The sequence below is a fragment of the Vanessa cardui genome, chromosome 14 (assembly GCF_905220365.1).
Source record: "Vanessa cardui chromosome 14, ilVanCard2.1, whole genome shotgun sequence".
Classification (NCBI taxonomy): Eukaryota; Metazoa; Arthropoda; class Insecta; order Lepidoptera; family Nymphalidae; genus Vanessa; species Vanessa cardui.
Genome location: NC_061136.1, coordinates 10568042 through 10594219, shown reverse-complemented (window position 1 = coordinate 10594219; position 26178 = coordinate 10568042). Strand labels below are relative to the sequence as shown.

Here is a 26178-nt window from a genome sequence, read left to right as displayed (position 1 = left end):
ATCATGTAAAATCACTATTTGTACATGTTTAGCAAGGCATCCTTATCGTCATCCTTCTGTCCTGAACCCAATTTTATTTTGGGTCGGCGCAGCATGTCTTCTTCCATACTCCTCTGTCTGACAACACCTTCCAAGTAACATTCTTTCCAGGCATATCGCCTATGACACGATGCAGCCATTTTTTCATCTCCTACCTCTATATACATCAATGTCCATACTTAAGACCTTCCTCAAAACATGGTCCTTACTCCTGCGCATAACAATAAACAAAAACATTAATTTTATAGATAATCTCAATATACAAGTAAGGTTTTAAATTAATAAATTGAATTAATCGAAAATTTAGCAAACATATATTATTATGAACGTCATCTTATTTACCATAGATTAAAAAACTACTGCAACTATATTTTAAAATATAGAACAAAATTTTTTCTCCTTTTAATGAAAACAATAATACTTCAACAATGAGACGTTTTATATTATGAATCGTTTTATAATAATTTAAAAGTCCTTAATTATATAGGTATATTTAATTTACAAACGCTTCCTCTAGTTTTAATTCACTTTTATTTAACCATTAAATTGAGTTTATTTCAAAAATTTTTTTGTTTTAAATTAAGCTAATTGTTGTGCTAAATAATTAATTATCAATTCGTCTAAGATATCAACATATAAAATTGAAAATGTGCAAGACTTTTGACGATGTTACGAGGGAAGATAATTTAATATTACAGTGAGTTAATCGGTGGCAGGGGTCGTCACGTGCTTTTCGCTTTCTTGGAGGCTTCGTAGGTCCGCTTCGTTTCCCTAGCCGCAGTGTTATCAGCGACGCTGCACAGGCAGCACGCCTATATTTTATTATATTGATAATGACCGGTAGAAACTGAGTGTGCTCGTGATAGTGTTAATAACAGAAACTATTAACTATTAGTGCTGTGATTTCAGTTCATGATGTTTTCGAGGTAAACATATTACTCTTTATTAATTAATTTAGATATTAAGAACATATAATAATATCGAATACATAATATTATTATTATTTCATTAATTTCATGTTTTTATTTCTTTATATTTATAATATTATATATGATTAATTATGCGTTGTGTATTGAGTCTACAACACAATTATATAATATTTAGTTTTGTCCCTTAGAAGTGCGTTGAAATCTATAATATGAGCGTAGCGGCTACGAGTCGCCTACAACGTAGCATTTATATGCATATTTTTAACTTTATATAGTCTCATTTACTATGCTAGATATATATGCACGATGAATATTTCAGCATTTTAATTAAATTTATATAAATATGTATCGTTAATTTGAAGCCGTTGACGTTGTGTTCCCGCCTTTTAGCTTATGTCACAATTAAAAAGTCTGAAATAACCAGTATAATAGTAATAGATCGTATATACTCAAGGGTCAGTTTGTAAAATTCTTAGGAACGGGAATAATCTTTATATGGGATGTTGCTACATGCAGTAAGGGTAGAAAATGCCGAAACGCAAAATTGTAAAGATATTCTGATATATTGCGACGCCTTTGAATAATTAATTATAATATATTTATTAGTGACAAAATATATACTTTGATTTATTCATTTATTTACAAACATTTGATGACATCTGACCTTATTGTTTGACTGCTGACAGGAGATCTAGAACATTCTTAACAAAGAATCAGAATTTCTCTGCAAGTAATGCTTTCTTGCTTTCAAACGAACACATGGGTTGTGTAATTATTTTCAATTTTATGTACTCATTTAAATTACACATTTATTAAATTTACAAATATGACTATATTTGAATACAATACGGATGTAATAAAATTTTGTAACTTTTACTTATACACTTAAAAGGTAAGTTTTCATGTTAAACGTCGAAAACGAAATATACGAAAATTACTAGGGATTTAAATGTTATATATTTTGTTTTATATAAAAATACGGTATAATTTAATTTAAACTATTAAAATTTACAAAATATATACCGGAATTTATTTGGAATCTAATAGAAATTGATTTATTTTAATTATCACATTTAATACGAGGTTTATATGTGTAAATATAATATCAACTCAGTAAAGTAAAAAAGAAAGGTACAGACAAGATAACTCTTACGAAGATCTATTGTTCGTTTTTTATACGTGAGAATATCTGAAGTTAACTGTGTGCAAATAAGCATCATTTTTACAACTTATTTAATTAATTACAATAGAATATTAACACTGAATTTATTTTTTAAAATCTACACAAAGTTTGTTTTGTTTCAAAATATAGGCGATCTATTAAAAATACTACATGAAATATAATCAGGGAAAACATTTTGCACATTTGTTTTTATCATAAGTGATATTGTTCCGATATTTGAACATAAATTCCGTATCTAAGCACACTTAGATGTTTTAACAATTACGTTATTAACACGTACTTAAAGATAATAGACGTTCTCATAACATACAATTTACACATCGTTTTCGAATATAAATTAAAAACAACTTGTAAATAACAATAAAATCAACATGAATTATGGTTCACAATTAAATCATTCTCTAATAAACCTAATCTCGAATCTACCATTTTGTTATAACAACAGCAAGATAGGTATTACATATTCCGGTCCGAAGTCGTGAACAAGAAACAGTAACATAAAAACAGAATTATCTAAGATGCTTTTATGGTAGCGAAAGTGTACTTGGTCTCGGGTCAAAGGTGTGAATTAAATATACATTCAACTTTAGACTCTATTCGCTAACAGCATACATTTTATTATCCCATGTAACCTTTTTCGCTGGTCCATTAAAATGACATAATCAATTATGATATGATCACTTGACGTGAGCAGTAGCTTTTATAAAATTATGTTTCAACTGTTATTAAAAGAGAATCAAGTCGCATTTACTTTTACAATTGAAGATTAATCTATAGAAGATATATATTTTATGTTATAAAAGAAATTTAGAAACTTTCAAACAGGTTTTAACAATAACCAGTACAGAATTAGAACTTTTCTATGATCTAAGCGTGCGTTAGAAAATTATAAATATACAGCACGTAGAATAAAATATATATTCATTGTCTTGTGAATTATTATTAATGTTATATTCAAAATGTTTTGTTTTATATATATTATTATAAGTTGAAATTATTAATTTGATTCTAGATCAAATATAAATAAATAATTTTGATTCAGTTCAAGTAAAACATTTTGCAGAAATATTAGATATGAATGATGGATGACATTTGATCGGACCACACTCAATTTATTAGACTCATTTGATATTTTCTGTTTATGTATTGCGTTTGCGTAACTAAGATTAATGAATTCCACCCATTTCTAACTTATCAGATTTCTGAGCAAACACTCCAAGAACAAGTATAATATATTTTGTATTGTATTATTTTTATCTAGTTGTCGCCCGCGGCTCTTGCTCGCGTTCTGAGGATGTCATGTGTTAAACAAAAAGCCTATGTCCTTCCCTGGTGTTTAAGTTTACATCACACCAAATTTAATTAAAATCATAAACACATAAAATAAAAGGGCGACAGACAGACAGACAGAGTTACTTTCACATCTATAATATTTGTATATATAAAATTGATAGTCATTTTTATTGTTCAAAGAACCCATTCGCGATTGACGGACCCAGTACCAATTAATTATATTAATATTAAAAAATATATTTCCAAATTCGAACAAAAAAAAAGATCATTAATTTTGATTATGAAAGTAACGTTGTTTATAATTAAACATCTTACGAATAGATTTCAATGTGTTACGTACATATTCCAAGGCCGGCACTGGTGCAAGGTTAGTTTCAAAATAATTGTAACGTAAGACTATCACATCTCAAATATTCCACATATGTGGGTAAGGCTAGTTAGATAAGTGGATAACATAGTGCAGACTGCAGTGATCCGTTATGGTCGATAGCAATCTTTTTCTACCAGTAATCGGATTACTATACTTGAACTTAAGCATTAAAGCGCTCAATAAATCCTTTGACTAAAGTTAAATTTAATAAGCACCTTTTTATAAACCTAACATGACATTTAATTTAAAAAAAATAAACATAGTATAAGCCATTGCCGAAATTAAGCCTGACCTTAAATTACTGACCCATAACAATTTTAATTACCATAAACTAGAAGTTATAACAACTATAAAATGTGTTCATGTAATCTTTTCACGAAACTTACGATAATTTAAATAAAATGAATCAACTTAGTTCAATTATAATTAATTAAAACTTTAAATTATAATGAAAGCAACACAGAAATTATTAACATGAATATCGTGATGTAGGCATGACAAGAACTTATTAAACAATCAACGTGAAAAGCCTAAAGAAAGTGTAATCAAGTCCATTCGAGCAATAATTACTCTTGCTCATATCAACCGCTCAACTAAATGTCTAGGATTAAGACAAGTAGTGAATGAGTTGTGTGAAATAGACGCAGTGAAACTTTTAAAGAGAAAATCTTGAAATGAGGACTAGTATTAAAGCAAATATAACTCATAAATATATTACATATATCGATATGCAATAGAACATAATATTCGATTTTGTACACTTCGATAAAATATTTTTTAATAATAAAATAATATAGCAACGTTTAAAGTATTCAAACTACATATAAACAGTAAAAAATCTGAAATTTATACGTATATTATTTCAATATCTCTTCCAGAAAAAGTACCCAATAAATAAAAGTACATATATATGTAGTTAATAAGGCAATTTAACATTAAACTTTTCATGATGAATCAAAATAATAATTATCTTCTAACACAAAATCCTCAGCCTTAATTACCTATTCGTATCATAATCTGTGTAGATTTGCTTTCGAAATCATTTATTTTAACAAGCGTTTATTAGTTGCCAAAGTATACGTAATATTTATAAAATTCGAAAGGAAGATGGAAAGGCAATTTCGTAAATCGACTAGCTCATCAAATTGTTTAACCTTTGCCCAATCAAATTGTTATAACATGTTTTACGGATTTTGATTCTTTAATATACCATATCCAACAGCATATGCGTATTTGAATATAATCATAGCATGAAATAAAATAAAAAAAGATATCTATGGTAATAATTAAAAATAAAATAATAATATTTTTTTCTTTTTTTAAATATAACATAATGACGAACAATAGCTTATATTGAAGCTCCATTATGGGTTCTTGTCGGAGAACAAGCGCCAATATATTTTTTTAATGCTAATAATTCAAATCTTGTTCTATGATTAAAAGTCTTCATGCATTCATCCACTACTCAGCATTAAAGAGCTCGATGGAATACCCCGGTGGCTATCTCTCCTATATTTACAGACTTTACTTTTTACTTATTATAATAATTGCAAAACAGAAGTGGGAAAATATTGTTATTATGAATATATTAACAGCGGCGGCCTTACCCATTGCGAGGCTCAGGGCGATAGGTCTTTGCGAGGCCCTTTGGCCTACGAAAAAGTACCTACCTATGTGATGCGAAAGTTGGTCTGGTTTTTTGATAGGTAATCGTTTTGTTTGGTAAGAAATGCTAAAGTTGTAATAATAAATAAATGTTGAGTTTTAAAATATTTTACTTACATTGAGAGATTTACAAAATTAAGAAATACAAAGATGTTAGCCACTGATAAATATTACAATTAATGTTTGCGGCTTTCACTAAGACTAAAATCTTCAATTAGAGCACAATAATCTAACGAATAAGCTACGTCATTTTCGATTTACAGAACAGCAAGAGCTGAAAGTCGATCTTGTGTCATTGAATTTCTTAAATATGTTTTAAAAATTTTGAGCCTCGAAAAACTCCTTTCAGCAGACGCAACCGTAACAGGTGTTGTGGCAATGATCTTTTTTTTACATATTTATATGGAATAGGCGTTTGTCTTCCATCTCACCTGATGGAAAGTGTAGATGAAGACGAAGATGGTACACGCCCATCCAAAAGAAACCTGTTCACTCTACTCTTAAAGGCTCCGGAGTTCAATTTATCAGGAAAAAATAGACGCAGGCAGGTCGTTCCAAATCTTAGCGACTCTTACCAAAAACGAGCTGACAAATCGTTTAGTTCGACTTTTGGGTATGTCAACAATGAATGGATGAAACTTTTGTCTGCGCCTAGTTGTCCGATAAAGGAATGGAGATGGTTCTATCAGTTCAAAAAGAAAGGCTCTTTTTGAAGCACTCGAGCACTCGAGCACTCTCCAAAGTGCATCCTATAAAAACCCGATAAGCTGGCCACTCGGCGACGATGCTCAAGGGTGTGCAGTCTGCTATTTGAGAGCTTTTTGTCGTTAATTAACCTACGGGCTCTTCGGTCAACTGAGTCCAATGCTTCCAGATGATATTTGGCTGCACCAGAGATGACTGCAGTACTCCATGTATGATCGAACTTGTGCAGTGTAAAGATTAAGCAGCTGTTCAGAGCTGAAGTACCGCCGAACTTTTGAAAGGATTGAAATTTTCTTGGATGCCGCTTGTGCCATAGACTCGATTTGTTGGCCAAAGTTGAGGTTAGAGGTGATGGTAATACCTACAAGCCCTAGATGGTCTGTGATCGGTAAGGGTACACCTTCGAAGGTGGGTGTTAAATCGAAGTTACTCTTTTTTGCGGAGAAAAGACACGCTTGTGTTTTGGAGGGGTTGAAATGGACAAGATTGGCGTCACCCACTGCAAAGTCACGTTTACCCGTTCAATCATGGACTCTCTCAAGGACCGTATTTAATCTGGACTGGCTCGCGGGTTGGACATGTACCTCTCAACTACAGTGCTGTCATCGGCGTAGCTAATAATACCGGGTGTTAGAAGATCGTTTATGTGCAGCAGAAACAAGGTAGCAGAGAGAACAGATCCCTGAATTACCCCAGCATTGATTGCCATTAGATCGGAAGAAGAGCCATCCAAGACAACTCGAATCGATCGTTCCCTCAGGAAATCACATATCTAGTCACAGAGCTCTTTTTGGTGTATTTTAACGGCGTTCATTTTAGGACCAAACGGAGGTAACTGAGGTGGACGCTTGCCATTGCTGTCCAGACGAAAATACTCCGCGAAGAGATTGGCAAATAAATTTGCTTTCTCGTTAGCGGTGTGGGCCAGGGATCTGTCAGGTTTGCGGAGAGGAGGCAGCGAAGAGCGACAGAAGTTTTTCTCAACCGCTGAGGGAAAAGAAGCTAACTTTCCCCCTATACGGCTAATGTGGTCAAAATGAGCTTTTCTTATCGCTTTTTTACAATATTTAGTAGCTGCGTTGTATGTTTTCTTCTTAGACTTTCCAATGCTTTGCTTTTACGAGCATCAACCCAAGACATATAGGCTTCATGCTTACGCTTTTCAGCTGAGAGACATTCAGCATTATACTAAGGGCGAGCTTTGGTCTCTAGGGATACTTCAGCAAAATTAATAAAATACTCCATAGCTTGATAAGTCACACTGGAGGCAGCATCTGCGCAGCACGATGGATCTTTAGAAGAAAAACAGACCTGTTTCCAACAATAAGAAGCGAAAAAGTGACGCATCTCGTCCCAATCCGCCAACTTGTATCTCCACACTCGCTTAGTGCCTTTGGGGCTAGTGTCAAGAGGCGAGTACACACACACACATTGTGTAACACAGATTTTACCACACAATGATCCGATGTCCCGAGTGGTGGTGAAACGGAAACCGAATATCTGTCGGGATCGGTTGTCAGCAGAAGGTCTAGGCAATACTCAGTGTGGCCCACGATACCTGGAATACGAGTGGGTTCGTGGACGAGCTGGGAGAGGCCATAAGATATTGCAAATTTATAGACCTCTCTTCCGGCGTGGTTAGTATCTCTATACGGGTACAGTCACTCAGAAACAGAACTATTTCGCAGAACTATTTCGATAGTGGGGTAAACTTCAGTTTACATTATTATTTGTTTTCTATTATGTATTTCAGCACCGAGATAATGTCATCGTTTCCTTCATACACAAAATCAGGAACAAAATTAAAAGTCTTAAATAAATAAAAATATAGTAAGTAAATTTATTTCTTTGGCGCATGAAGGGGCCTCGCCTCGCGCGAGGCCCCTTCATGCGCGAGGCCCCGGGCGATTGCCCTGTTCGCCACCCCCTAAGGCCGCCACTGTATATTAATAAATTATTTAGTTTACTAAGAACAAACATATTTAATAGACTCGCGTTGGCCAATCGTAACCGTAATAGTTAATATGTTTCGACACTGCTACATGTTTTCTTAAATAGGTGCAACAAATATTTCTGTTATTATTAAGTATTCGAGTGCATGTAATGCTGCATGTTGTACAACCTTGTTTAAATACAAACCCACTAAACAAAAACAAACTGACATGAAATATTTGTAGATGATAAATATTTATGTTTATAAATATCCGTTCCGATCATACAAAAAACGTTACAGATATCTATACGAAGCTTATAAAGAAGTAAAGTTTTTTTGTTTGTATGTAAGGGGTATTCCCCCGAACAAATGCTCTATTATTTTATTGGTACGAAGCTACATTATTCCTGGGCGTTGAGGTTTATGAATATAATTAAAATTTATAGCATATCTTTTTTTTATTTGCTTCCGTGCGAAGCCGGGACCTGTTGCTAGTATATTTTTACGGAGCTTAGAGTTCTATACATTTTATTAGACTTTTTAGTATTGGTATAAAACGCGAATAAAGGCAATATGAGGTATAAAAAACATGCTGTCGTGATTGATTACTATTAAGAATTTCATAGATTGTGTCCGAATAAATAAACTACAGCACTACAATTATTTAACATCGCACATAGAAACAAATATTTTAATCATTATATTGATACTAATACGATTAAAAAAAATTACGAACTGGTACTTTTTAACTTTAAAATTTCTGTTTTTTTTTTTTCTTCTAAAGTAGCCAATTAAATTAATCGATAAATTAAAGTATGTGAAAAAATTAATTAACTACGTGAAAGGTTGAAATTATTACTGATGACATTCTAAAGCCGAGGTCGTCGAGTTATGTTCTAACGGAAATTGATGTTAAGCATACTCACAGTAACGATTAACGTATCCTGCTCTCATAATTGTGGACCTCGCGTATCTATAATACGTAACATATTTTTGATTACTTGATTTTTATTAATTAAACAAACCTACAAATTCAATTAGTGTTTTTTATTTATGTTTCTTTTTTCTGCCAGCAGTAACTATTTATGTAAGTAGGTGGTCATTGCTGACCATAGACATCATTGAAATGTTAACCAGTCGTTGACACTCGTTAAATTAAAGTTATGCCTTTTATACACCTGGTATCACACCGAAATATAGAGTATTGATATGGTGGTCGAATAACTAATATGTAGTACCTACTTACCAAGATGCCATCAAGCTCGTGCTAACTACTTCTTGCCCTTGCCCACACATTTCACTCTACACATAATTAATAATTCTTATTTTTTTTTTAATCGAAACGAAATGCCGATTAATACCTATTAAGGCAGGCGTAGTAATAGTCATTGGCATTGTGGTAGTTAATCCAGACAAAAGTAACAATCGATTTGTAACTCACGTGGAAATATTTTTATTTTATATACACGCCATTACCAATTTTGTCACAAAATTAAGAGATTTCATTGTAAAGAATAGTAAAAAAAATTTGTTAGTTGTCAAGTTTTAGAAAGCCTATGTCCATCTTTAAGTTCAAGTGTTCTCTATACTAAATTTCGTCAAATTTGGTTTAATGGTTTAATCAAAAAGAGTTATATCGTATTTATGATATAAGTATTGATAATTTTCGTATTAATGAAATTTGCCAGTAAATGTTTTAACTTTTAAAATAACTCGCTCTAGCCAGCTAATGGCGTGTAAAAGTAACTTTTGCAATTGATATATTAAACTTGCTTTGAACCATTTGTGGAATATGTCCCGTAGCAAAAACCCTATGAGGAAACTAAATGACAACACTTGCTTACCAGTTTTTCTATTAGGTGCGTTTATTTATCGACGTATTCATTTCCTCTATTGAATTAATAAACTAGATTGTTATTACGACCAAGTACCACGTACGGATTAGCTACAATATTAAATGCAAAGTAAATTTGCCTGTTTAAAAATTAATCAATATTTTAAGGCACCCATATAAGTTCTTACAGGCTAAATCATTACATAGTATAAAACAAAGTCACTTACTGCTGTCTGTCCCTATGTACGCATAGATCTTTAAAACTACGTAACGATCATGATGCGGTTTTTTAATAGATAGAGCGATTCAAGGGGAAGGTTTTTGTACATAAGGTAGTAATAATACAGTAAAGATACACTGATAATTTTAGAAGTTTCTAATGTGATGTCGTAAATAAACAAATTATGTAGTATATTTAGTATTAGTATTGCACCCGGGCGAAGCCGGATTCGCTAGTTACTAGTAAGTTGTTACAAATGAATATCTATTCAGATTATTAAATATGGATTGTTTGAAAACATTTATAATCAATTAAAAAATCACTTGCTCTACTTTTAACTCATATCCAATTATATTATAAAATAGCGCACGTTTTGTAATAATTACGTGTATCATTACAGAAGATAATGATGCTATTCTCGTTAAGTATAGTTTGTTGCAAACTATTTGCGCACAACTCCATTTAGAAATGTTCAGAATAATTTTCGATGTAATCGAAAATATGCATATGCATGTTATGGCTGCACCCTGCATTTGAAAACTAATCATGGAAATATCATACATTATAATGACTTATCTGTTTAGCTTTCTTTTATCTTTTTTATTGTATAATTTGTTATTATAATGATATACTCAACATCCATCTAATTTTATTTTCTGTTATCTTTATTATTTAATTAACAACTCATTATTATGAAGCAATATTAACATTGAAAAATTTAATCTTGTTTAAAACAAAACCTAGCAAATTTACAACATCTAATAATCCAAGTTTATTACTAAGCAGAAGCCCAATTGACCTCGATCATACGTTTTGCGAGCAATATTTAATTAAGATTTAAATCAACATATATGCGGTTTTACTGTCACAAAATACTATTTTATTTTATATCATAATAAGTAGCAATATGTGTATATTCCAAATCAATTGGCTGATACGTTAACGAGCATTCGGTAAATAATCTTGCGAAATAGACACACCCACTCGTATTTCTTGACCACACAAAGACTAAAGCAAATTGTAGGAATTTATTACCTTAAACATACGAAATGGTTGCGAAAATACGAAATGAAAACAGTTCAGACTTATAATTGTTATCTATTCAACAACATTTCATAAAAAGGTTAACGTTATCGATTTCAACACACTTAATCTTTCCAATGAGATTATCTTAAAAAGGTTTTATATAAGACATCGAAAATTTACATTTGCCGTTAATCTTATAACTCCTTATATAAAAGTTAATTATTGTAAGCAATATTAATTTGTTCAATAATATTTTTAATATAAAATGCAAGAATAAAATACATAGATATTTTTTTTATTTCAGAGTGCTCTTAGTAGCGCTGTGCATAGTGTACGCCACATCTCTGACGCCACTCACTGCACCGGCCGACGATGACTGTGCGCTTTATCTCACTGGGCCCGGCCGTTCTTCCGCTTATGACTACAGTTTGAATCTTCTAAAAGGAAACTTGTAAGTATACCATAATTTCAATTATATAAAATCTTCACACTTGGATAAAAAAATGAAATAGCTATCAACTTAATTAGTCTAGAAATGTGTATACAACAATTTGACTTCATTTAACACATTATAGTACATAACATTGTAAAATGTATCCGTATGTTGTAATGTATTCAATTAGTTAATCTAAAAACATAATAAGAAAAGCTTAACGACCTAATAGTTAGTATGTGTCATTTATATCAGATATTCTAACAAGACATGATTATAACAATTTGATTATTCAAAGATTACTGACCAAATATCTGATCGAATGTTGATCCAATGTCGTCAAGTCAGAAGGAGCGTGGGATACATTTTATGCACTCTTGCATCATATACACTACAAACTTGACATACTTCTCTAACATTGCTTACTATTACTTTCTTTATCTCACAATGAACTCGTTCACGTTTTGATTATCTGTATGTAAAGCTTACATTAATATTATGATAAAACTATTAAAGACAATTAATTGAATTATGCAACGAACATTTAAATTTATGACTGTTTGAAATATGTATATTTATGTAAATAAGTGTATAATTATGCAAATGAAAACGTGTTTTACACTTTTTTTTTAATTTTAATTGTTTTGAATAATAAACAAACAAAAATAAACATTATTTTTCAAAATATTGCCTAAACATCTCACTAAGTACTCTTTTCGCACAAAATTTTGGCATTTTTTTTCTTTTCTTAAACTCAATGTTAAATTGTCAAAAAAAACATTGTGTGAATTAAATAGCATGGTAAAATTAAAATATAAGTTCTGACCTATTTTAATTCGACCTTGAAACTCTAATTGTACCCATAAATTCTAAAGCAGTTAACTGAGCTTTTATATACTGAATATATAATACTCAGGTATTTGATCATTTTTTAAATTTATTGTATATCTTTATTTTGGTTCAACAGTAAAATCATAATCATCTCTGTTGTTTGTCAACGGTCATCGATCCGATGTTCGAGTCTTAAAAATCATGCAAATATAATAACACAGTTATGATTTGTTTTACCGCTTATGACAAATATAACATGTTAACATACACATCTCGCTACAAAGAGATATTTTTTACAAAAGTTAAGAGTTGTAATAATATTAAATTAAGGTAATTGTTGTTAAATGCGTATCGTAATCAATTTAATTAATAAAACTTTCCACTCGATTTCATATTCCCACTTTAACCATAAATAATCATGATGCATTTTGTACTTTTAAATTTTAATATGATATAAAAATATTTAATTAAAAAATAAGGAAGCGGTGCTGTTACAAGTTTAATTAGATTTTTAAGTTGCCAATCAGATGAGTTATGATACAATTGTTATATTTTATGACATGAGAAAAGCCCTAGTTTTTGGTTGAGAAAGATCTGTCCAGGTAGCTAGGATTCTCACGAGTCTAGACGTCGATCTAAGACTAGACACTTACGTAAATATTGCTGTTACGATGAATACATTAAACTATAAATAACGTTTATTGAAATTAACGTATGGATTGCTTTTGTAACGCAAGTGTAAAACACACTTTTGATTTAATTTAAATTATTTTTTTTATCGATAAAAAAAAAACAATTTAATGATTATTTATTTCTTCCTACGCTGTTACTATTTATACGAAACCGGTGGGCGAGTTTATGGAAAAATTGACAAGGTGCGGTTGATATAATGGCTAGAAAGTAGACGTAAAAAACGTTTTATTTTATAAACTTCTTGCATAAATTATATATAAACAAAATCTACCGTTAAATTCGAGATACCTAGTGGGTCCACGAACGGTATATTCGATTATCGTCGTTGTGAAATACCTCACCATTGACCAGGAATAATGTCGGTCGTGTGGACAAACGCCATGAGAGGGCCGCACCGTTAGATGCACATTAGACATAGAACAACTTGTTTGCCGGATCGTATTTATATTTGAATAAAACATCACCGATATTTATGATGTTTTTGTGCTCCGAGCCGATGAGAAGGCTTAGTGAATGACGCACGTGATTCTTAATAAATATCCCGGATTGTATTCCGAACGGTAATCACTGACTTCACGTGTTTTGTACTTTTTCTTTTAAATTTAAAGCAGGTAGGCATACTAGAAAAATTAAGTGGACAAATCAACAAGGGCACTGTAATAAATATAAACCATACGTAACATCAAGATTGAAACTATAAAGTTATGCCCTTTGGGTCTGTAGCTAGAATACTTTCCATCACAAAAAAATGTTAATGTATGTGATAAGCGTACTACCCAGACGGTATTGACTAAAGCCGTACCATGAAATAAATTTCATGCACAGTAAGAAAAGACATAACGTTAGGGAACCTGTAAGTATAGGAAAATATTTGAAGTCTATATACATCCCACCAATCCGGATAATAATGTTATAATGCAGTGGATCCGCATGGTGGAACAAACTCAAGTCTCCTTAATAGGAAATGATTTCTTGGCCCGGTGTCTCTACTTTAGATAAAAAGAAGCAAGGTGAAGTGTTTGTGCTCGTGCTTCGTTGTGTCTGACGTTTCTCGTAACTACAATAAAATTCATATATCGTACATGTGTGTATTTTACGAAATCACCAATAATAATGGTAGTTTTATTACCAATTTTGGAAACAGATTATATATGTTAATATTTTGTAGATTTTGATTAGATGCCAAAGATAAATTTCATTAGATTTATGTTATATGTTGTATAATTACAGATAGTGTAATTATATCTACGTAGTGGAAATTTTTTCGTTCCGAGAATACAGCACGTTTTTACATCGACATATTCGAATGACAAATTATGATAAATTTATTAATGATTCAAACATTTAAAGATAACACGGTTTTGTGCTAAAGCGATACTTATTGCAATATTCCTCTCAATAGTTGTAAGCTTTATTAAAAAACTTGGGCACAATTGTGTAACATAGTTGGGCCGTTTTGTAGCGTTGACTTGTAAACCAATCCCATTGTCATGGCCTTACATAGGAAACGACTGGTTAGCGAATCCTAATCGACATCACCAGTTTTCTATTTGCCGTGTTCCGTTTAATCAATACAGACTGCACACGTATTTGCGAATGAAACATATTTACATAGTTTGCTACTTACATTTTTATTCAAAATTAGGACAAATAACATTAATCTTTATGACGGTTACATGCAATGAATTTTATGCTGATCTTGTTGTTTTTAGATTGTTTTGTTTTTAATTTTATTTTTACATGTCAATCAATATTTTTCACTAAAGGGATTTAGCGCTGTTACCTGATTTCCAGGTTCAGCGAATAATTAATGCTTTCTTCTCTTAATAACAATATCGGTTTTTGGTTCAAATTATGTTATAAACTTTTTGGAACAATACCTTATTATAAATAAAATAATAATAATGGTATTTACTATCTATATATACACATAATATTCTTACATAGACTAATAAAAAATGGTACTATTGTATGACTATAAATATAAAGAAATAAGTTTGAATATATTAATTAAAATTCGAAGGTGATATGAATGGTGTTTTTCCATTTCTTATAAACAAGACTAACTTTATTTTCTTAAATATTATTTACGTAACGCAATGTTAAGTACCCGTATAGTTATTAAGATTTATTACAAACTTTTTATATAATTAACAAGAAGTGACGACGTGTTAATATATCTCATACCTTGATATGGTCTAACGTAACGAGCCACGCAATGGCCTCTCTATTACGCCTTCCTGTATCTAATGTTAACTGTTAACCGGTCAATTGATGGGAGCAATGGTACACCGTGTAAGCGAAAGGATTTTTGAAAGTGAGCGTGAATCTGCAAGCGGCTGCTGGTTGCTTAATACATCGTGCGCGGTTGTCTGCAGACGAAAACATTATTGATATGTCGAATTACGAAATTGGGCGGCAAATTATATGCCTTACTAGGAATTTATTATCTTGTGAATCTATATTCACGAGATAATGAATGAGTGAATGAATGAATTAGAAGTGTAATCTATATTTAACTAATTCATTCATATAATTGAAACTTCATTGCTATTGATTGTCGGACGGCTAGAGCTTATCTTTGATGCATTGCCTGAAGAAAAAAAATGCCTATTATTTAAGATTAAATCTGTTAACATTAATTTAAATAGTGAGGCTTAAGTGTGAATAGGCCTCATATGGAGGGCGTTTTACAATAGTACGTAATTAAAAAATAATAACAACATATACCTATTTGGATAGGTCACAGAATGCTCTCGAAAAATATTTTTAATAATTCATTAAAATCAAAATTTCTTTGTTATATACCTACACTATACACCTGTATCAGGGTTACTAAACTTATATTTTAGCATAAAAATAAAAATTATGTACACAGGTATATTTTATTTTGAGCAATTATTTTATATTACGACTAAGGGTATATCATTTCTGAAATTGACGATAAAGAAACAATGGGTATTATATATTTAATTGTAGCACACATAAAAACATCGAAAGGTAAATATAAAAATGTTAATTGCAGTTAGCCCTGAAGCTATCACATCAAAATTATATACGATTAAGCGAGGACATTAAACATTAAAACTTTCGATAGTGAAATTCAGATAATTATACAAATTGGCGATATATTTCTTTTTTCTAGTCTTAATTCAAAATTGATTTTTATAAAATTAATTAATTCGTTTATTTTTTTTAGCGCGTATGATGGTCAACATACTTGCATAACATATGAAGCTATCAATCAAGCCTACCTTGACGCCAGATCCAGAATTCGTAAGTTATAATCACATTTTATTAACAATATCAAAATAAATCATTTGAATTGCATCGATACAAATTGAAGTTCAGAACAAATCAGTTCAGTAGTCTCTTCTGTGAATGCAAAAATCGTTTGCAGAATATTAGTACGTTGAGTTTAGTATAGTTTTATCTAAAAAAAGAACTTATAATTTAGTACTATAGTAATAATATACTGAATTTCCGTAGTAGTCAACAGGATGCTCTTCTTGACTTCTATGAAACCTCTTTTTGCTCATTACAATTAAGAATCAACTTGTACGTACGACATTTGAGAAAAACTTTACCGTTGAGTTATATTATGTATTTATTTAAGAATCTTTATCATTATACTTAAAATCACATATGGAACAAATATGCAGTATAATACTACATTTATTAATAAAAATGTTGCATAATTATAATAACATTTAACGACGAAATTCGGGTTATTTCGAATGAAAATAATTTAATAATTTCTTAAGGGCCACCAAGGACAAGTTATATCATAATTTACTCTTATTATAAGTACATACTTAACATTTTCACCGAAGCCAAAATTCGTATACTTAAAAAATAATTACGTTTGGCCTGATAACATTTAATTTTTTCATAATTTACCATTTTTCTTTGTCCTTAAATAACAGTAGTGCTTTGGTTTTTTTTTTAAATTAAGATTGTCAATTACCGTGTAACCTTCACTACAAAGTATAACCGCACTAGTTTCGGTAATCTCACATATATTTGTTTCTAAGTAAATCAACCATAACTGAGCATTTTTAAAAATAAAGAAACATAATACACAAATTCATGCATAATCCTAACCAGAGCAAAAACCAGAGCTGTGATTTAAAATATTTGTCATAAAATACCTACCACTACATTATTTTTATTAATTACTTAAATAATAAGATGTTTTTTATTGCAGTGGTAGCGCAGCCGAAGGGTGACTGGAAAGCTGAAGACTTCGCTAGTGTTGGAGAACTTCTTCTCGATATTTCTATTAGTTTAGCACGAACGTAAGTATAGTTTATTTTTATACCTAAAGAAAAAAACTTTAAAAGACGTATTAGTAGTACGAGTAAGATTTATGAGTAAAGGAAAAATATTAAACTTGTTCTACCCACAAACAACTATATAAAACCATTATAGTATTAGATGAAAAAATATGTAACTTTTTTCAATTTTTCTTAACACTTAAAATACATAAATATGTAATGGCAACATTAATGAACGATATTAAACTTTTAATCCAGACTATAAGTTACTCGATTAGATTTGACATTTCAACGTATAAAACCACAATACTGGCCTTGCTGATGTTGCTCTGAATAAATCCTGCTCAATAGAAATAGTTGATGCTGAATGATTAATACGAAATTTGACCACAAGGCTGGTCTTTGTAGTTTTAGTTTTAAACGTGAGATCTTTTACGGCCATGAGATAATCAATACGGAAAAGATCAAGATATACTTCAACTAATTAGTATATGTCAATCGTAACTAATGAACAAAAGAATTCGACGTAGAAAATATCTTTGGTGTACATAATTAGTTAATAAGATATAGAATTGGCATTGGAGCTGCCACTATCACTCAAATTCACGAATCTACGCAAAGTAATCCAAAATAAATCACCATAACTCATGATACTTATTTACTTCCTTACAAACTTCTTGTATTCTCGAAGAAATAGATTTTTGATATGTGTACTTATATCTTTGAAATGTACTTTATTTCGTATTTTTATGTGTACTTGAGCTATTGCCAGCTATCATCAGTAACTTTGTCTACAAATCCAGGTCATGCGCATGATCAAAATGATCTATATTATGATTGACATATCTGGGTCTCATATTTTGATATCAAAGGACCATTCTTTTAAAATATAACCTGTTCTACGAGTTCTTTGTGATAGAATACTTATACTAAGATTGAAGATAAAAATAATTGTGCAAACAATATTGCACCAAACTTTATGACGAATTTTGTCATTTAATATGTAACCTATTGGTAAATGTCATTGCGCATTAAAAAATTTCAATCTTAAAAATGGAATTTATTACGTAATATGACACTAATGACCTTGAACTACATTTCGATTTCATTTTGGACCATATGAAAAAAAAGTATCTAAAACATCTAACCACAACTCGTATGTATGAGAAACTCATGCCCAACTAAGAGCATTACTTAAATACATGTGTATATCCGGTGTCATGATTCATTCCAATGCAATGAATCGATCATTTCATTTTTACCCTATCGGGATACGGTTATGAGCTAAGCAAATAATTTATGCAAATATCAAATTATACAAGTTCTTTTAAACGTAGAAACATTTAACGCCCAACTAAAGACTCACTTACAGTGTTATGTATAAACTTATCATTGTAGAGGCGTTATTATAACTTCGGGTAGTAATTATTTGTTCAGTTAATGTATAGGTGTAACATAAATTATTAACCTTGGCATTTCATTGTAACTGCAAGTAAATTATTAATGATGCATTAAGAATTGTGTATCGCCGTCAGTGTTGCTAATGTCTGTATCCGTCTTTTTAAAAACTATAAGTTGACTTAATTTTGGTAATGATCGATTAAACCGATTAACATTTAAAATCAGAGCGATTTTTATTGCTTTTTTTTGTTGACCTTTTAGATCCTTACAGGCTTATTTCCTTTCATAGCTATAATGAAGTAAATTAAAATAAAATGTTCGGTTATTTAATATGTAAAGTTAAAAAACGACATTTATATAATTGCATTTTTTTAAGGTATGGTTTGACATATGAAGAAGTTGAAAAAGGCCTGCCCTTGATCGATACCTCTCGGACATTAATCCGTGAAGTTTGTCCTCCCGTTTTCTCACACGTTGAATGCCGGGCCGGTAAATATCGGCGATTAGACGGACTCTGTAATAACTTGAGGCATCCCACATGGGGAGCAACAATGGCTCCATTCCAAAGGTATGTAAAATGTTTATCATTTGTTTCATTTATTGCATTTCGGCCGATGTAAATAATATTTATTGAAGACACAACACAACGGTTCTTTTATGATTACGAGCATGTTAGTAGAAGATATGATTACATATAAAACAAATAGCAATCAAATCAAAAATTTTGATCTATTTTCGGCAACACGGTAACAAATGAAATTATATTAACTTTTATAATTCGATCAATTTTAACAGACAAATATTTCAAACTGACGTTTTGGAAATACAATAATAAACTTTGCATTTATTCAGGTTGATTGGCCCACTTTTCGCTGACGGTATCAATGCTCCTCGTATATCGCACACTGGAAGAGATCTCCCATTGTCACGAGTGGTATCCCGCACTATGCACCCAGATGACGGATTCCACGATCACGCTGGTACTGTCATGGTGATAGCTTGGGGACAATTCATGGACCACGATTACACTCTTACGGGAACTCCACTTGGTAAGTTGATACATGTACAATATTTAATTTGTCTTGCGCCTATTTTTTTATTTGTTATATTTATCTAAGAATAAAATATTTATAATTATAGATCATAAAGAAAATTATAGTGTATTATGATGAATGGTTTTGCTGGCATGTTCTTGTATAAACCATGTACCAATTTTTAACTGAAATATTTACAAAACTTGCAATCAGTTTAAGAACACTAAATCAATGTATTCAATTTCCATGAATGTAATACTCAATTATGATTTAGACCCCATCCACCGTAATGACCCTGAAGAGTGCTGTAAGCGACCACCTCACCTCAAGCACCCGTACTGTAATGAAATCCGCGTACCTGATGATGACTACTTCTACCGTCTATTCGGCGTCAAGTGCATTGACTTTGTTAGAGGCTTCCCTTCACCGAGACCTGGCTGCCGTCTAGGTAAGATATAAATGTTTTTTTTTAATATCTTCTAACATACATCTATACAGATAATAAAATTAGAGTGACTGTTTTTAATATTAAAATAGCCCTTTTTTATTCAATGCATATGTATGTATACACGGTACCAAAATACATTTTTTACAATTTTTGTATGTCTATCTGTCTGTCTATTTGTTCCGGCTAATCTCTGGTACGACTGGGCCGATTTTGACGGGACTTTCACTGGCATAACTGGCATAACTACAATACATTTTTATTAATTTCAAACGCGTGCAAGGTCGCGGGCACAGCTAGTATATACATAAATATATTTATAAAAAGATTGTTTTGATATCGACAAAAGATATATGACAACTATCGAAGCAGAATTTCAAAATTCTTATATGTTATTTAAAAATGAAATATTTAAATATCAAATGTCGGAAAGAAACCATATACCTACTTATATGCTTAAAATAGTATAATCAAGATCAGTCACGCTTCATTCGCTATTTAAAATAAGTAATATCAATCAAATTATCATTGTTACACATTTCTTTATCATTTATTTTGCCAGTTTAAAACTTAATAACTTCACATGTTTTCTAAACAAATACTATTTCAAAAGTTTCATACAACCGCAAAACAGCAATCGATCACTTGCGGTATCTTGCGTTACATACAAAACTAGGTTCTCAATACCGACACATGACACTTATATTGTTCTGTAACACCAATTACAAACACTTTTGGTGCAACAGTTCCAAACATGATAGACTAGTAGTTCGTTTTGAAAATTAACTACAAATTATATATTATTAACTTGGTCCAGATAATATGAATACACATCGCAAATCGTAAATATCGCGATGTTCTTTTAAAATGAATTCATAATTTTCGAATATTTTCCTCACTGTAACAATTGAAATGAAAATTTGACGTGATGATAAATTATGCCTGGAAAATCAATTGTTACTGGAAGATCAGAGTTTCGATTTACTGAGAACCTGAGTATGGATTAAGTTCGATTTATATTATAAAAAAAAAACAGTTATTATTATAAAACAAGAAAATAAATTTGGGCTACTTTGGTAATTTATTGAATTTTATCCATTAGATGAGCGTATACATTATATACATTTATACACTACTTCACATTATCTTGTATTGTCTAAATATATGTCTTATAAATTAAAAAAAAAAAAACAATTTTCAATGACAATGTTGGGGAACTACGGAAACTCTAGCTCGAAGGTCCAATCGAGTCCAACGTTGCTAGTGTTTTTTATCACAAGACCAAAAACAATATTTGACGGAACTTTCACTAAAATATGAGCTTGAAAGATATTCATGGTGGATGTTTATAGCTATTTATAGTATATTATTTGTGTCTTAAAATAAATGTATAACAACTTTCATCAAAACTTGAGCATTCACTTGAAGACGACCAAACCTTTACATAATATACGTTGTTACGATCCTTGTACTTTGATAGAGAGCGTTACTTCAATTTTTCTTTTTTCTAACATTGTCACGATTATTACAAAATTATTCCATTCAATTTTATATACAAGTTAACGTTTATAATTTGACCGGTTTGTGACCTGGGCATCTGCCGAGTGAGAGGCGAAAGTAGTTCGTTACGTGTGTTCCCTTGCATAATATAGTGCAAAAATTATACCGGCCGCAAATATCACGCGTAAACAACGCTGTATCAGGCCTCTCTCTTTTTAATCTTTGCGTATGATTGAACTCTATCGAAGTCAGATACGAACATACTGCTACTTTGGAAATAATTCGGATGTTGTTAATAAATGTCGCGTTTATTATTAATAATATTATCCATCTCTATAACATGTCAAAGAAAATAAGCTGATATAGCTTTTATACTTTAATGTACTGTTGGTACTAGTGATTGCATATTTTTATGTAAATAATAATTCTTGTATTATAATATAAATAATACATATAAACTATAGGTAGCTGAGTTGATTGCTATTAATATTTTAAAATGACTTAAATATTTTTTTAAAGTTATAGACACTTTGAAAATAATTAACTCGAGATAGACGACTGCAATCATGAAGACTGGTTGCTGCTCTAAAATTGGACAACCTGCACTATTTTTTCTTTTAATTATTTATATATTTATATATAATTTGTTTAAGAAAATACTCAGATTGAAATTACATGGTTTTTGACGGTGTGCCTACATTTTGTATGAGTATTAAACTTCACCACATGTATTACCAATCCACAATTGAGTACGTAGTGAACGAGCTAACCTGCAGAACTTGGCCTTACTGTACTGAAAAAAAATCTAATTACGTTGAAAGTTACTGTAACGAATATATATTTATAGACCTTCATAATTCAATTATAATGTTATAATTATTATATCTTACTTTCATACACTTCATCAGTACTGATTTATCTTAATCATTTATGACTAAACAGACGATTTTGAAGGTAGAATTAGGTTATAACTAATCCCAATGGAGGGAGGGATACACGGTATCGTGATCCCGGTACTCCTTGGGATTAAAAAATTCAATGATACAAACTCTGCAACGTTCTCATATAAGTATAGAATTAATAATCATCACATATTTCAGGTTCAAGAATTCCCTTCAACACTTTAACTGGAGCTATTGATGGAAATACTGTATATGGTGTTACTGAAAAATTCGCAAGGTAATTGAACAAAAATGAAAAGTTAACATTAAAAACTTGCATACATGTACAGTTTTATATACTTAAACGTATTTATTTATAGGAAGCTACGTACAGGCTATGGAGGACTTCTTCGAATGAATCCTGTATTTAAAGAATATGGCCTGAAAGATCTTCTGCCTCTCAAACTTGATATTCCTGATGAAGGTTGCACTAGGCCCAACAAAAACATGTACTGTTTTGAAGCTGGTATGTTTTAAGAAACCAATATTATTAAAGCAAATGAATATAATTTAATTTAAGTTTAAACACTCTACAAGTTAAAGATAATTATAAGTGGAATACGTATTATAATTATTGTTGAATATTCAAGAAATTGCTACTTAATTAATTACTAACTAAAAATATAATTATAGGTGAAATTCGTGTAAATGAACAGCTGGTACTTACTGTGATGCACACTTTAATGGCCCGAGAACACAACAGAGTAGCAGAAGCTCTTGCAGCTGTTAACCCTCACTGGGACGACGAGACTTTGTTCCAGGAAGCGAGAAGGATCAACATTGCTGAAATACAGCACATAACGTATAATGAATTTTTACCCATTTTGCTTGGAAAAGACGTAATGGAAAAATTCGGTTTAGTGCTTGAAAAAGAGGTATGAGACGAATTTATTACTAATGTCATGTCGAATTGAAGTTCCCAAATACCTAATGTACTTATTTATTTTAACTATACAAAAAGATTTAAAGATTGATGATTATGTACTTTAAATTTATAGGGTTACTGGGATGGATATGATCCTGAAGTGAATCCTGATGTCATAGCATCTTTTGCTGCAGCTGCTTACCGTTTCGGTCACTCACTTTTGCCTACCGCTGTCGAAAGATGGTCTAAAGCTCATAAATTCATTGGTTAGTATCATTTACACTATATTATTAAACTTGGAATATTTTATTTATTTTATTCTTTATAAAACTATATATGTTTTTTTGTTTTGTCTACAGCATCGAAGAGATTGTCAGATCTTATCCGCAGACCATACGACTTATATAGAGCAGGTGTTCTCGATGAATATGTTATGGGATTAATGAATCAAGTTGCCCAAGCTATGGACGACTCAATCACACAGGAAGTCACAAATCATCTCTTTAAAAAAGTCGGAGCCCGTTTCGGAATGGATTTAGTATCGTTTAACATGCAAAGAGGACGTGAATTTGGACTCCCTGGCTACATGGAGTTCAGAAAATTCTGTGGTTTATCCGGGGCAGACACTTTCCAGGACTTGTTTGGTTCTATGTCTAATGAAACTATTCATAAATACGAGTCGATCTTCGAACATCCTATCGATGTTGATCTTTGGTCAGGCGGTGTTTCGGAAAGACCTCTTCCTGGATCAATGTTAGGACCAACTTTCGCTTGCATCATCGCTACTCAATTTTCATATTCAAGACGAGGAGATAGATTCTGGTATGTTGATAGTAATTTTAAAGAATTACATTTTTGTTACTGGGTGTGTTTATATTTTTTATATTTATCGTATTTTAATTTCAGGTTCGAATTACCCAACCAACCTTCATCCTTCACCCACGAACAAATGGCAGAGATTAGAAAATCACGCCTTGCTCGTGTTATATGTGACAACACAGATATTATTGATACAGTACAACTTTATCCCATGGTGTTGCCAGATCATGAATTGTGAGTTCCATTTTTAACTACCACCTACTCTTTTTGTAATTTAATAAGAACGTATATGAACATTTTTTTCATACTTTTAATATCTAAATAATTAACCAAACTAAATGTACCTATATTAACTTCAACATGAAATGCTTTTAGAAATCCACGAGTTCCCTGTAGAAGCGGTATTATACCGTCAATGGACTTCAGCAAATGGGCTGAGCCCGCGCCTTTTCTAGGAGGCGCTAAGGAATACGTAAGTAGTTTCTCCTACAATCCGTTTCACGGTAAGAAGTAGTTGCACATGCACTGAGTAAAACAATAAAATTAGATCCAGATTACAAAGCTTATAAAGACAAATATAAAAGATTTAATTGCTCCAAAACTTGCCTCTTTGTAAATAGAACATGCTATAATTCATTTTATTTATGTTGTCTTTATTGTCTTTGACTTTGTTTGTATTTTCTTTGATTTGTAGTTATTTAATTTTTTTTGTATTTAGTGTTGAATTTATATTCTGGTTTTAGTTAAATATATCACGTATGTAGATCACGTTTAGTCAATAGATTTTAATAAACAAAGCGTTCAATCAATGTAATGTACACTATTTACTTCATTTGCTTATCTTATTTACAAATTTTATCATGGATCCCAAAGAATTACTTAAGATACCTAGTTACGTGCTAAATGGTTTGCTAAATGATTGCTATCCGATTGTATTTGCAAAAGCAATATTTTCATAAACATTATTTTTTCTGTTATTTAAACGATCAATACATGCGCGCGAGCGAGTGCATGCGTCCTAATAAATAATAATTACATAAAAAATTGACATAAATTGATGAACAATTGTTTTGGAAAAGTTATTTCCCATTAAAAAAAATATTTTCACATGGTCCATGATAAGATATGGTAAAAGTGATGGAAATTACAATATATGCATTAGAAATATATCTTTAAAACAGCTGTTTATTAAAAAAGTATTATATCTTTAAATAGCGTAAAAGGTGTAAATTAAAAAGTCACATTTGCATGATTGCCATATTTTTGTAGAACAATAATAAGAGTTTCATGTAAGATTCTAGGTGGATCATTTTATTTAGTTTCTAGTTTTAAGTATAGTATTGTATATAATTTTCTATATAACATATCAAGTCAACACATGAAAGAGTCGTATCCTAAGTAGTTTCGTAAATATTTTAAGTTTTTTATTCATATTTCATATTCTTTTTATGTGTTGCCTTCTGGCTGGTACTATTAAATAAAGTTGGTATGATTACTTATACAATCTTTTTGTTTAATATTTTGTTATAAGCTCGTAATCAGAATTAAATACTTTGCCTAATATTCTTAAAAAAATAATATTCATACGAACTTTATCCTTTGTTAACTTTTATTTATTTTATATTTAGAATCGTATTTAGTTGTAATTATTGCCTAGTAATACAAGTTACGCTGTAAATAAAAGTATGTGAAATAAAATTTTGTCGTTTTATTTATAAAACATATTACATGCACCCTTATTT

The 26178-nt window shown here is 30.9% G+C and overlaps 1 protein-coding gene across 1 annotated transcript; it reads left to right on the top strand.

The window, feature by feature from the left end:
• The first annotated feature begins 819 nt into the window (after positions 1 to 819).
• LOC124535233 (peroxidase) lies at positions 820 to 26129 on the top strand. The gene is made up of 14 exons (XM_047111361.1): positions 820 to 965; positions 11502 to 11648; positions 16354 to 16430; positions 17362 to 17452; positions 19209 to 19400; positions 19685 to 19881; positions 20141 to 20314; positions 22912 to 22990; positions 23073 to 23218; positions 23386 to 23627; positions 23751 to 23883; positions 23977 to 24439; positions 24524 to 24670; positions 24812 to 26129. Exons 1-14 carry the CDS (start codon positions 952 to 954, stop codon positions 24948 to 24950), a joined length of 2241 nt encoding a protein of 746 aa, XP_046967317.1. The 5' UTR covers positions 820 to 951; the 3' UTR covers positions 24951 to 26129.
• Positions 26130 to 26178: the final 49 nt, after the last annotated feature.